The 15,057-nt window shown below is 35.2% G+C and overlaps 2 protein-coding genes across 4 annotated transcripts in view; both read right to left on the reverse strand.

The window, feature by feature from the left end:
- Positions 1-15,057, reverse strand: part of LOC149534793 (uncharacterized) — a 318,498-nt gene that overhangs the window by 56,096 nt on the left and 247,345 nt on the right. Inside the window, exon 17 of one of the 3 annotated variants that reach the window (XM_089805052.1) lies at positions 13,889-14,147. The exons of the other annotated variants lie outside the window; for them this stretch is intronic. Within the exon in view, the coding sequence (XP_089661178.1) occupies positions 14,129-14,147 (19 nt within the window). The 3' untranslated portion in view covers positions 13,889-14,128. Of the gene's footprint in view, positions 1-13,888; positions 14,148-15,057 lie in introns of those variants that run through there. 3 annotated transcript variants of the gene reach the window in all.
- On the reverse strand, positions 12,843-13,829 carry LOC149534794 (uncharacterized). The gene is made up of 3 exons (XM_089805053.1): positions 13,685-13,829; positions 13,149-13,549; positions 12,843-12,994 (listed from the first exon to the last, which is right to left on the reverse strand). Exons 1-3 carry the CDS (start codon positions 13,827-13,829, stop codon positions 12,965-12,967), a joined length of 576 nt encoding a protein of 191 aa, XP_089661179.1. The 3' UTR covers positions 12,843-12,964.

The following is a 15,057-nucleotide window of genomic DNA, read 5'->3' on the forward strand; positions in this document are numbered from 1 at the left end:
ATTTTTTCTCAAACTATCAAAAACCAATAACAGCAAATCATGGAAAAATCTGGTCTGGACTATTACTTTGCTTGGAAATATCAATATAAGCACATTGGTTGTCATTTCAAACCTCCCAAGAGTGGCAAGCTTTAATTTTCTTGGCCAATCACCTTTTAACATGATCTGCAAATTATCTCGAAATTGGTTTTTCAGCACCTTCACCCACTTCTTTGGAAAGTTTCCTCAACATTCAATCTAGTTTTGTCATAGGCAGGTAATAAAAGTAATATCCTAAGCTGTCCGTTCTAGTATCGGAAAAAGATTAGGGTTCAGATATGCTGGTATATTGTTTTTTTTCTTGGCTAAAGGCTGTAGAAAAATGAAAGATATTGAATTTGATATTTGATATTATGATAATCAATATGGTAAAATAGCATGCGATATTGTATATGTCATACCATTACAAGATTTCAGCAAATAAAGAGTTATACTATATGGTTAATACAAAACCACAAAAGCATCTAGAACTAAATCATCACTAGGTACATCATGTGTAGGGGCCTTAAATCATCTAAAATGATTTTGGCGTAATCTATGACAAATGCATCCAAATTGGCACACTTAGTGGTCATATACTAATTCTTTACTGCCCCTTGTACTCAACTTCCTTACGTGATAGGAGATGCAAATCAAACTACAATTTAAAAAAAGTATGTCACCAATGAAAGCATCTCGATCTAAATCATCACAAGGCACATCATGTGTATGGGCATTACATCATCTAAAATGACTTGGGTAAACTATTCAAGAAATGCATCGAAGTTGTGCCACTTACTGGTTATATACTAATTTTTTGCTGCCCCTTGTACTCAGCTTCCTTACATTATAAGAGATGCAAATCAAAATGGATTGAGTCCTAATCCTCTTCTTTTTCTGCAGCTAATTAGTTGCATTTCATTGAGTGGAAAAAGAATATGTACTCAAATTCTGCTCAACCAAAATACTCAAAACTCACAACTTGTTGAAATTGGGGAGAAAGTTAATATACTTTAAAACAAAACAAAAATGTAAAAGAATGGTAGAAGTGTTAAAAAAATTAAAGTTCTGACTTGTGACGGAATTTTGATTGCAACCAATTGGAGGAAAGTATAACCTTTCCCATGGAGGTACCACCATATATGACTATTTGTCTTGTAGTGCCTTCTGTGATTTTCACTGTTTATTTTGACCTAAGCTAGACTCTATTATATTTCACTTATGACCATTCGTATAATATTCTTTTGTATTGGCATCTGTGAGATGCACCCATTTACAGTTATATTCTTTTGGACACGTATCACTGTTGATGTGGTTGGTGGTTTATATTTGGGTCTCACTGATAATCATGTTGAAGTTGATCAAAGATCAATCCCACAACTCCCAAGAATTACCTACATGCAAACACCTGTCACAAAAAGAGAGAAGCAAAAGCTATGGAGGCTAGAATTCCCAGATCCATAGATGAGACATTCTTGATGAGCAAAAAAATAAATTGTTATTATCAAAAGTTAATGAATCTTTACAATGAGAGATCATCCTTATAAAGGAGATCGAAACCCTAAAAATGTCTAACCTAGGTTGCCTAAAGTTTAGCTTAAGCAAACAAGAGTTAATTAAGGTATATCTAATTACTCTAACACCCCTTGTAAGATAAACTTAGGGAGTAGCTAAAAACTTAGAAACTACTATTGAAAGTAAATTCGGGCCTCGACAAGAAAGCTTGATGAGGTATCCAAGCACAACCAAATCTCTACAAAGAGGAGAAATAGAGAAAACCACATGGGAAAAACCCTACTCCAAAAAGAGATAGAAATAATGTTGAAAAGAACTAGTGAAGGACTGAAGAAGCCTCCAAACAAGGGCAAGTCCAAAAAGATAGGAACAAAAGTTGATCATGAGAACATGACTAGGTAAACAAGACTAAGTCTAAAGAGTTGATCAATCAAAGATGGAAGGTATCTTCATGGCCTCCACAAATAGGAATGAAAGAACCTCCACTATATAGAACATGACTAGGTAAAGAAGACTAAGTCTAAAGAGTTGATCAATCAAAGATGGAAGGTATCTTCATGGCCTCCAAAAATAGGAATGAAAGAACATCTATATGGTAAATGATCCATCTCACCAAAATGCATAGGTATCCAACCACTGCAATCGCCTAGTACATAGGATCAAATACTGAATACATAGCTGACTTCATCAAACCAAAAAAGCAATAGAACAAGCCTAACCCCCCAATAATGCAGAGAGGTAAGACATGAACACTGAAACTGAATGCAATATCTCCTGCAGATAGAATAGGAACATTGAGAGTGCAAAACAAGTGCAAATACCTATAATAGCACATGTCATCGACACATCATGAGGTTAATATTGTGGAAGGAACACTCACTTGACAAAGGAAGATGACAAATATGGCCCACATGTAACCCCGCAAGGCACTTTATAATGTACTACAAGTACAACAAAACACAAAGATATGCAAGATCCCAAAATGCAATAGAGTGGCACTTTATCGCACTTTATCTTAGTGTGTTCACAAGAATACTACAAAAGGATGTCAACAAAGGTCAAAAGAGGCATAATATAATAACCCTCAGCTGGTTATAGTTCAATAATTAGCTTTAACACATTTATTTCCTTATCAAATTTAGAAGTTTGACATTTTCTCAAACAGTTGGCAAAGAACTCTCTAGCAGTGTGATTGAAAAAACAAATATTTCTTATGTTCTTTGAAATTTTGTTATGATGAGAATGGAAAATTACAACAGTAGTATAACAATAACAACTTTGTCATTCTAATTTCAAATTGATCAAGATAATAACAATGACCCTTCAGCTACTGTTTTTCAGATTAATTAGAACAACAATTCACTGAAATATATATGAAATGCTACTAATTTTATCAAATACCAAATTGGAAACTGATATAATTTGTTGCATCTAATATTGGTGTTGTAAGCCACTTCTTGATAGTATTGCTGCAAGAAATAATGCCCCATACATGCAATGACTAGACATGATCCTAGGATAATGCCAGTTAACTACCTTATTGCTGAACACAGCCCAATACACCCAAAACACAAGCCCTTAATGTAATACAATGGTCTCTACAATGAAACCGCAGGCCCAAATATAAATTGCAGATAAGAAATGAATAGACGCAAGCCTCTTCCAATACTCACATAGCCCATAATTTGTTACCAATTATCAAAATTGTAAATCGCAGGTTCAGTAATTATGCCACCCAGTCTCCTAATGCAAATTGGAATCGAAATTTACCACCTGACATCTATAATAATGGTGTTACTGCCTCAAACATTGAATCGACAACCTGTAGCATAGAAATCGTGGCCTCTAGCAATTAAATTCACACTTCTAAACACTAAATTAAATAACTTCTCAATGATTACCTTCAAAAATTCGATCTCCAAGGCACATTAAATATAGTAGCAGAATCAGACAATTGTATACTTCAGCACAATTGCCTATGACAACCTCAAATCCGAATCTCAAAAATTCAAAAACCCTTATACTTCAACAAGGGCACAAAACAAGAAACTCAGGAAAGCCACAAAGGCAGCAAAGAACAAGAGATAAACAATAATCAAATAATCAAATGCTTTTTTCATCAAATGTCCTCATATTTATAATCTCCAAATGGCACCAGTTTCCCAAAAGAAGTCCACTTAAGAAGCTTTCTCTACACAACATTAAAATCTAATAGTGTCATTAATATAATTTATTAATTGCTTTTGGCTCCAAAAATGACATTTTCCACAACTTAATATTCTAACATGCAAGGCCACTATTTCTGGTTCCCACAATTTAAAACTTTTCGTCCTGGGTCCAACGAGCTATGATACTGAGGTGACTGACCAATAATACCAACAAAAATAGCAACCTCAACGTATTTAGATGAATAATAATAATAATTCACCCATCTTGCAAAAACAATTGAAGAAGCATCAGAATCGAAATCTGACAACACCAAAGTGATCCTAATGATGAAAGATGATGAATGAACCTAATGGGGTGACTTACTATAAACAAACGGTCCCTCCAAGATTCTTGGAGCTCAATCTAAGAGCTGAAATAAAAAACTGAGACCATCACCCAACTCCTCTAACTTAGATGAGCTCATCGGAACCAACAATAAGTCCCTCGAACGGAGCCAAAACACACTACAGGCTGTTGGAAAGCTTATAACCACACAACTGAGACCCTCAAATCCTACTATCAACTCATGAGGGTCACGATGGTTAAGTGACCTCGCCAACTACAAAAATGAAAGATCCTTGATGGATCTCTTCTGCTGATCTGCTATAAGTTTATATTTTGAAATTTGTTTTCCCTGTTTATTAAAATTTTCTTGCAAAACTAGACAAAAGTTGTAGAAGGGTTTGATTGTTTTATATTTTTGATGATTTTTCAATAAGTAATAACAGAAGTACAATAACATGAACGTATTCTAAAAATGCATTCCAAATACATTTAAAGCAAATTCGTTTCAAGCATAAATTTTGAATATACGCCTAATATCTAACCGGATGAAGATTTATAATAATATCCAGATGATTAATAACAAGAATAAAGCCAACCTGAAGGCGTGAAGGTGAAATATGAGCCCAGAACAAAGCTATGGCCAGAATCCAGCTCTCAAATGCTGCACGTGGGAAAGAATATGGCTACCAAGTGCGGCCGTACAGCTACAAAGTTCCCACACGTGAGTAAAATGCCCAACCCCCAACTAAAACGCTGACTTAGTATTGCATTCCCCAGAAGAACAATGCACAATCTCCGAGATGCTACTGATTGCAAGAATCCAAACCACTTTTTTGGGGGCAACGCTCCAAACAGGCAAAGCAAGTGAGGTTGGCGTCCCAAATGTTGAAAGCTCAATCGGAGCCCAAAACACAAATCCAAGATGTAATATGTCAATAATGCCTTCGAACTTTGTCTTTACCTACTTACAACCCACCAAACTTAGCTCGAACCCTAAAAGTGTCCCCATGTGGCATTGGGTTATAAAAAAATATATTTCTCATTTTTTAAGTGGTCAAGTATCCAGAAAATGATCTTTTCCCAATAGAAAGAAATCCGTTCATCGAAATGCTCTGAGTCAAAAGAGAAATATTTAGAAAAGTTCAAGACCTTTCCAACGAGCTATTACACCAAGGGATATTCGCCTAGATGAGGCCAGAAAACCCCTATTTACTCCAAAATGGCTATAACTTGGACTTATTTAAATTATTAAAATGCTAACTTAGGAGAATATTTAAATATATTAAAATATTTCCCAAATAGCGAATTGATAGGCAAAACACCTCTGCAAGGTGAAACTGAACTCGTCACCTCCTGTAACTGATGTCAAATAATCTGAAATAACTGATAGTCTCATCCCTCAAAATTAGGGATACTCCTAAAAAATAAGAACGTCTTTGAATCTCTCCAAACTGAAACCATAGGATGATCTCATAGAGACTCTAGACTACAACCCATTTCCACCTCCTAAAATGTAGGAAACTCCTCCTATAATTAAGGAACTGCTCTCAACTGCCCTCCTACCGTCTAAAACTCCAGATCCGAACACTATATAACCTGACTGAGTCTCTAAACACCACTGCCAGACTACGAGACTCCCTGATAGGCTAACACTATCGTCTCTAATGTCCACTCTAGAAAGGAGACATGACACATGAACCTGCTAAAAATGGAGACATTACACATAAGGCTAATACAAGAGATAGTACAACCCATGAAAAATCATCTAAAGCAACAAAATTGATCTCTGGACATGAAACAACCAAGATATCCACCAAAATGCACAAAAGAAAAAAATTGAATGGGATGTGCCTAGAGCAGAATCTCGAAAATAGAATGCCTCAAGATATGACTCTCGGAGTGCAAAATAAAAAATCTAACTTTGACTGCATAAATTGGCAATAGAACAGCATCAAAAGTCCAAATAAATTGCACCATCATGACGGGATCGGAACCAACTTTCCGGCGATTTCTAATTTGTGAAAAATAGAGTTTGGATGAGCAAGTTATTGCCAAAAAACTACATGTAGGTCAAAACAGAGTTGGAAGTGTCCAAAAAAAATTTTACCGCCTTAGGATCTGTGCCAAAATATATCAAAAAAATCAACCAATACCAAGAATTACCTCGAGAAGCGTGTCAATTTTGTACCAAAACTATCTCGATTTGTGTGCAAAAAATTCTGGTTTGTGTGCCAAAATCTCGATTTGCATGCCAAAAAATCTTGATTTGCGTACCCAAAAAATCTCAATTTTTTGAGCCAAAAAATCTCAATTTGTGTGCCAAAAAATTGTAATTTTTGAGCTGAAAAATTGTGATTTGCACACCAAAAAATCTCAAATTTTTAGCTGAAAAATCTCGATTTGCATGCCAAAAATCAAAAAATCATCGCTTTGGAAACGTGTCCAATCTAGAAGCAATATTATTGTCTCAGAAGCCAACTATGTGCATATTCGACAAATTCTATATGAAAGTAGGGGTTTTTGGGTGCTTTGAGCTCAATGGTGATGTCCATTTGGGCTCAAAGTGCACTGAAAATCAGTTACCCCCCGGTTCAATAGAAAAATCCTTTGAAAAATGAAACCCTCTGAATGAAAAAACACAGATCTGAAAGCCATGTCAAATCTCTTATAAACAAAATAGGGGCATGAAGATCTGGAGCTCTGATACCATGTTAAAGTTGATGAAAGATTAACCCCACAGCTCCCAAGAATCATCTACATCCAAACACTTGTCATAGAAAAAGAGAAGTAAAATCTATGGAGGTTGGAATTGTCAGATCCATAGATGAGTCATTCTTGATGAGCAAAAAGAGAGATTGATATAATCAAAAGTGAATGAATCTTTACAATGAGAGATCATCCTTATAAAGGAGATCGAATCCCTAAAATGATCTAACATAGGTTGCATCATAATAATTAATAAATGAATTAATTATTAGATGCCTAAAGTTTAGCTTAAGCAAACTAGAGTCAATTAGGAAATATCTAATTACTATAACAGATCATATACGCATGATGATTTTGTGCATATGTGTCATGATATTAAATGATCATATGATGTGTTGGTTTCCAAAACCACAAATTGGAAATCTAGGAGTTTTGTCAATCCTCCAATAGGAGCACCCAATCAATTCTAGCCAACAAACAGGAATAATCCAAATTCCCTTGCACTTCACTTTAAATCTGATCACCTAGTTCAAAGCTTTTCTATAGCGAATTTAAATCTTTGAGTTCTTTGGTTGGCAAAAATCCTCAAACCCGATCAAAATGAAGTTAAATGAACGTTTGAAGTGATTGAATGTTTTATATAAGATTTTTCAATAATGGAGTTAATGCTTGCAAGAAGGGGATGTAGAAGAGAAACTCTAACTTCAACTATTAAACTGAACAATTGTTTTTGATGATTTCAAAGACAAGTGCCTTGTTTATTCGGGCAATAGAGTTAACACAATGAAGACTCTTATGTACAACTTTATTAGACAATATACTTTAACATATCATCAACTATTTGTGTGCTCTAGAAGACATTCACCTTATGCAATTCGATGATAGTCCAAAAGGATTCTAACTTCTTCCGTGGGAAGCCCAATTAAACAGAGATAAGGAAATACATATATTTCACACTATCCTTGATTATCAAAGAACATGAGCATTGTTGGAAACAATTTATTAATCGCCTTATTGATCACAAAGGACAAATTCAAATTGTGATTTATTTCTTTACCTTGAATAAACACAGAACTTTTATTTATCATTACAGTATAATATATCAATTTACATTGAAAGCCATGCCTTCTACTCCTTATTTCTCCTTACAAGATGTGAATTTTTTTTATAATAATTGTTTTGCTATTGAATATGTCTTCTCTATCTTTTGCACCTCATATTTATATATTACAAAAGAGTCACTTGGTTGCCTCCAACCGATATGACTTTTCAAAATAGAAAACTAATTACTTTATTTTTCCTGTAGCATGATTGTTTATGTGATTAAAAAAAATTAGTTGCCAAAGGCTTTAGGAATGTCGTCCATAAAAGTAATTAGGATCCCTGACTTTAAAAAAGGTATGAATGAGTATTGAAATGCAAACAATTCCTCCCTTTCGACCACAACGTGTTCTTTGCAGATTTGTGGGGTTTCTTGGTGGTCACTCGCAATTATTCAAGAAGTTTTACCCATGAAGTGCTTATCAATGCTCACGGGCTGGATGACACGATACCCTCACACGTCTCTTCTTTCCTTTATTATATATTGCCATCCTTATATGATTGTCGTTCAATCATATTTTTTGTAGCATTCCCAAACTCTTCGTTTGAATTTGAACTATGTTACCTCCGTCTTTGTATTGTGTCAGTGTTGAAGTAATTACATTGTCATTTTTTCTGAATATACGTGACTGATTTGAACGGTGATGCTATTCATTTGGTTAATCCATAGCGAAGGTTTTGGTGTCGTTTTGAAACAGATATCTCGTATTTTCATCTTATTTTTATGTAAATATATTTTTACATCCTCCGTAACTTCATTACTACAACTCATGCTAGAATATATACTTGGGTACATTTGTGATTTAAATCTCTCATTCTCAGCAAAGTGGAAATGGATCTTCTTGAGACCACATAGCTTCTACACAGACAATTACAACGATGCACAATTCTGCAAAAAAAATTTATCATCACCATTATATATCAATTGTAAGTTTTTCATTATATACACTTTCTCCAGTTCCACACGATATGTTTGGTAATAAATATGGAGTTTCTCCCCTCTTCCCACGACTATTGTGGAATCAAGTACTTTCAACGTCGCTCTTAAATTTTGAAATAGGAATGTGATACGTATGTCCTATTCCAAGATATGAATCAGACTCCATGTGCATATGTTTAAGTAGAGCACTCATCATCCTCTTCCCATGGTCTTGCCCCATGCTATCTGCGTATGCCAAGTGATGTGTATCATTTGTCTATCGCTGCTTTTGTATAATTTGACATTGTGCAATATACACTGCTTATATTGATCAATGTCAAAGATCTTCCAATATGAATTGCTGGTGATAACAGATTTGCATCTCTCCTAGACGGCTGCCATTAATACTGTTTGACTTAGAGTTACTGTTCGAGAGTTAATTGATTTCCTGAGAAACACCAACAACACCCTTTAAAATCTGCAAGCTAATTTGTCCTATCTTCTATCTGTATAGGCACATGTATAATTTCAATCTCCATGGTAGTCTTCTATGAAGTTAGATTCATCTTATTCTTTAATGTAAGCATTCTTTGTATAGGAATATGTTGCATTTGCTGTAGATTACTAGTCTCCGACATCATTACCATCTAAATTATATAAGGTCGCCATGGATGCATTTGACTTAATTATTACAGAAGCAAAACTCTTCTTTATCAGTGACGAACTAATTTTCTCCTCTGTCAATAATGGTTATACTTCCACAAATCCCATGTACAGATAATTCCTGTATCTCCACCAGCAGCAATGATTTGTCCATCAGATCGAAAATGGCCTGAGTATGCATCAATAATGTATAATTTTATTAAAAGTTCATTATGTGTAATTCAATGGTGACAAGTCCCTCTCTATACTGTTCTGATTGTAGGTTTGATCTTGGACTTCTGTATAGTTAATAATACATCATACCCCTCAAACTGTTTGTCAAACAAGCTCTGATGTGTTTGCAGGTGTTTAACCATATCCTTTTTACCTCATGTGTACAAATTTTGCTATGTTCATGGCATTCAGTGCATGCCCGTTAAGCTATCAATGTCAATATTTCATCAAGTGGAGACCAATTTTTTTGCAAAAATTAGGGACTCCATCAGTGGCTCTTATTGGGGACATATGTTCCTTGTAGACATAATGAGACTCCATCTATCTTTGGAGAAGCAGACCATGCATCCAGGCTTAACCTGATGCAAAGAGAAATTGGGTGGCCCCCGACCCCACAAAAGTGAACATTAATTATTTCCCCTATCAAACACCCAATTCTGATCATGTAAGTATTACAATAATAAATAGTTTCTATTATCTCTATTTAGTATCTAATGGTTATCTATTGTAATCTTCTATAAATATTAGAATGTTTCTAATATTTAGTTTTTTGTTTCTAGAATGGAATGTTTTTATTCTTTTGTTAGCAACTGTTAGTTTTTTCTTAACTATAAGAGAAAGTTCTGTTTTTTACGATTGTTTCTTAAGGAAATATCGTTCAGTCTCTTGTATAAATTGATCTCTTGATCGTTGTTAATAACAACCAAATATTTTCCAATTACTTCCGTAATATGGTATTAGAGTCAATACTATGAATTTTTTCAAAAATAATTATAATTTCTTGGTTGAAATTTTCTGCCTTTTATTTTCAAAATTATTTACATGCATATTTGCTTCCAACTCTCTCTATAATCCGACTAGGGTTTCAGTTCTAAGAGATTTAAATCAACCGGCTTCTGGTTCTATTGTGCAACCCATTTCTGTCTAGATCCGTCTTTCTTTTTTTTGCGCATTTCTGCCATTTTTTGTGGTTTTCTTGCAGCAAGGACGTATTTGTGCAAAACCCTAATTTTCTGTACCGGATCCAAAAAATTACAAATTCTTGATGGGGTTTTTGAGATCTCAACTTGGTTGTCTATTTTTTTAGGTGCCTCAATTTTTGTGCCTCGATTTTGGAGCTAGCTGATCCAAAAACCAACAACATATTCTTTCTCGATATTTCAAGCTCTCTTCCGGGTCCTAAAATTTTATGGGCTATGGAGTGGGCAATTCTATGGGCTTAAAGTAAGAAAGTGGGGTCTCCTGGAGATGTCGCCTATCAGCCCTACTCCATAATGGGCACTCTATCCCCCGCTATATCCTTCAGTTCACGGAGATAGTGCTTTTTCAGCAGCGGAATTGAAAAACCCTTCAAATTTTTTGGGTCTCTACTTTTTGAGAGGTGCATGTTTGTTGTATGTACTTGAATGTTGTTTGCATGTGTTGCTTTACCATGCAAAGTCTCATGTTTTGCCTCCTATAAAAATTTGGGAGGGTTTTCACAATTTTTTTCTCAAAAAAAAATGGATGGGTTTTCATATTTTTTTCCCTAAAAAAATTTCTTATGGGTTTCTATAAATTTTCCCTTAAAATTTTCTAATTTTGTAATTTGCAAAGTTGTGTGGGATTCCTTTGTGGGTTTTAATTTATTCCTCATGAATTATCTGTTGGATTTCCTAAAAAATGATGCTTTGTATTGTCAAGTTTTGATTGTTTTTTTCAGTGTAACGAGACTCGGACTCGGCAAGGGTAACTTGACTCATGACCTGGCTCGGCGGTGACTCGGCAAAGTAAAAAAACCTCGAAATTTTGAGATTTTTTAAGATTTAAAGAACATTCCATGCACCCATTATTGAATAAAGCGTAAAGACACTAACATCATTAAATAGAAGATAATTTGATCATAATGCACATGCCACATACTTAAAGTTAAAAACTTAAAACTTAAAAGTCAAACATCGATTACATAAGTACAATACTACAAAGTTACAAACTTACAAAGGTAAATTGCTAAAAGTAAATACTATATTACTAGTAATTAAAGTCAAACTAAGATAAATCCATGCAAACCATCAAAATGTATATGTATTATTATTTATGCATTATGAAATCCAACACATCAAGATTCAATAGTCATCATCAAATTCAAATGTTCCAAATGCTGATCATATATTAAGTTAAACTGTTAAACAAAAAGTTAAAAAAAGACTATAAGTCTATAGCTATGGCTCCTAGTTGGAGTCCTCATCATCATCCTCATCCTCAAGCTCATCCCAATCCTCATCCTCATCCTCATCCCCAACCTCAGCCTCAACCTCAGGCTCAAGCTCAGTATAATCTATAAAATGCCTCTTGGTAAGGCGTCTAAGGTAGGTCTTGGATGTTTCAGTAGCCATAGCATCAGCTCGTGAGGTGCCTCTAGGATCAACTGTACTCTCTGCCTCTGGCTCTGCCAATGTCTGTGAGGTGCCACTAAGAACAACTGGAGCTCTCTGGTCCTCTGCTGCCATAGCCATAGCCTCGACCTGGCCCTCTCTATCTACCTGGTCAAGCTACTATAAGTCCTCATCATCAAAGACAGGATCAATAGCCTCAATGATCCAATCAGACTCTGGATCAACCTCCTCTAGAGTAATCGGAGAGGTGTCACTATCCAAAATCTCCCTGATCCTAATGCGCAGGTTGTAGTGCACAAAGACTAGACTATTCATTTTCTGCACAGACAACCTGTTACGCCTCTTCGAGTGGATGTGCTCGAACATGCTCCAGTTGCGCTCACATCCAGAAGTGCTACTTGGCTGGCTCAAAATGCGGATGGCGATTTGCTAAAGGTTTTTGGTTGAAGGCCCAAACATTTGCCACCATCTATCTGAATTTTGAAAAAAGGAAAACAAAAAAATATTAGTCTCATTTCAAAATTTGAACTTTAAGTTTAAAGCTAGAAATTTAGAAACTAGATTGTATAAGGCTTAAGCTACAATCTTTACCTGGCTGCAATTTTGTACGACCTTCTTTGCCAATTTGACTTGAAAAAATGGGCCTTGATGCATTATTATAGGCATCCATCTCAAGCAATATATCTGTGGGATTAAGGGACATCTTCGATATCACTGTGTATAGGCCACTAAGAACCTCCTCATCTGCCTTGAAATCATCACAGAAACGGTATGCCGGATTGAGGTAATAGGTTGCTGCGTGGATGGGCTTATGAAGCTGATTTTGCCATCTCCTATCAATTATGTTCCAAATAGGGCCATAGTTTTCCTCAACTCCTACATATTTGGCCTTAATAGTCTCCTTGACCCTATCCATGCCCTCATAAATGTAGCCCATAGAGGGCTTCTCGCCATCAGCAACTCATAGGAGGGCTACAAGGGGCTCGGTGCTCTACAAAACAATTAAACAAAAAAACAATTTAGTGAATGATGAAACTTTGCAAAGTTGCACAATGAAAATAAAACAAAAATATGTATGAGACAAATTAATTTATAAAATTTTACGACTTAAGCTTTTAAAATTTAAAATTTAAATTTTAAATTACCTCCACAATCTTTGAACATGGCTCCCAAAAATCATCATCATCATAAATGCATTTTGTTGCATCTATCCCTGCAAGGCTGCTAGCAAAGGAGGAGGAACTCCATTCTGGACCAACAAACATGCACCGCAACTCTAACCTTGAACTTAGCAAGGATTTTAGTGTGATAAAGTTAGAGGCAAATCTTGTGATACCAGGACGAGCCAACTCCTTTCCCTTCGTGTATTTCCTCATAGTGCTGAGGACCAAGGCATGATTATAGATGAACTTACAAAGATTTTTGGCCTTGGTAACACATGATTTCACCCATACAAGCTTGCCAATATCCTCTAACATGAGGTCGATGCAATGGGCCGCACATGGAGTCCAAAAGATTTTTGAGTGTCTCTCCATCAATTGTTTTCCTGCAGCAATTTTAAATTAGTTAGTAAACAATGAAAATTTTTGATGTATTAAAAAACTTTTAATTTTCAAAATTTAATGAAAAACTAAAACAAATTTTTTAGAAGAACTTAGAAAGTTAGAAGTTAAAATTTTACCTGCAGCAACATAATTAGCTGCATTATCTGTCACCACTTGGACAACATTGTCTTCCCCCACCTTCCTTATGACCTCCTCAATAGTCTCACATAAGAATTTTGCATTTTTCACACATGAGAAAGCATCTATGGAACTCAAAAACATGGTGGATCTTGAAAGTGAAAATTAGACAAAATAATTATCATTCAAGAATCAATACTCAATAAAACAAAATTTTTGTTATTCAATAATAGTATACATTAAATTTTAGACTTCAAGAAGTAGAGCATGATGAATCACCTCCACTAGAAACAAGAAACTTTAGGAGAGTTCTGGACCTCTTATTTGTCCATCCATCTGTCATGATGGTACACCCCTTTTGGCTCCAAATCTTTTTGTAGTCCTCCAACTCAAGTTTCATCTCCTCAACCATATCTAGCAAGAGGGGGCCACTCAACTCATCTTCAGTGGGGGCTTTCAACCCTACACAACAGATGGAAACTGCATCAATCATCTCCTGCCAATAAGGAGTCCTATTACATTTATAAAAACATTTTAATTAGCATATTTCAAATTTTCAACATCAAGTTAAAAGTATAAAATTGAATATAAATTTTAAAACTTAAAACGTAAAACAATCAAATATAAATGAAGTTGAAAACTTGAAGTACCTGGTGTAATGTCCCCATTTTAGCAATTGACCAAGTGTGTGTGCGTTAGCCTTGTTCTACATGGTCCCGAGGGCTAACGAAGGGTTTAATGGGATCTTGGAGTGTTTTGGCCTAGTCATTTTCAGTTTGGGCCAAAAAGAAGTTGATTTACTTAGTTTCAGGCATACTTACTATTTTTAGTAAGTCAGCAGGACACAGTGTAGGTCAATTTTGGTGAATGGATTTGATACTCCTCGGTGAGAGCTTTCTGATGAGCTATCACTCGCATTATTCGGAGTCCGATTGCTAATACATTTTAATGCCTGAAGTTTTATTAAAGTAACGTCTAATTTAATTGTAAAATATTAAAGTGTTACTTTAATATTTATTTTATGGGGATGTGTACCCAAGGGAGACATAAAGGGTATTTTAATATATGTTTTATATATTACACATCTTTTATCCCACATTGCCCATATGAGTTAAGCAGACCCTTGGAAATAGAATAAAAGGAAGCATTTGTGGCTTCATTAGACAGGGTTGAATATGAAAAGAAATTGGTGTGTGAGTTGCAGCTCCGTTCTTCGCATTTGAGGACGTTTATCCTCTCTTGTAACATTCTAGACATCATTCCCTTGGGGTTTGGCCTTTGGAATTCTTTGTTATCGGCTTCATTATCAGGCAGTTTAGTTGCATTTCCAGCTACAGGCAGATTTGGTATTTTGTTCATATCTTCTTCAGTA

Source organism: Cupressus sempervirens, chromosome 10, assembly GCF_028749045.1.
Source record: "Cupressus sempervirens isolate cs-2001-9-10 chromosome 10, ASM2874904v1, whole genome shotgun sequence".
In the NCBI taxonomy this organism is placed as follows: domain Eukaryota; kingdom Viridiplantae; phylum Streptophyta; class Pinopsida; order Cupressales; family Cupressaceae; genus Cupressus; species Cupressus sempervirens.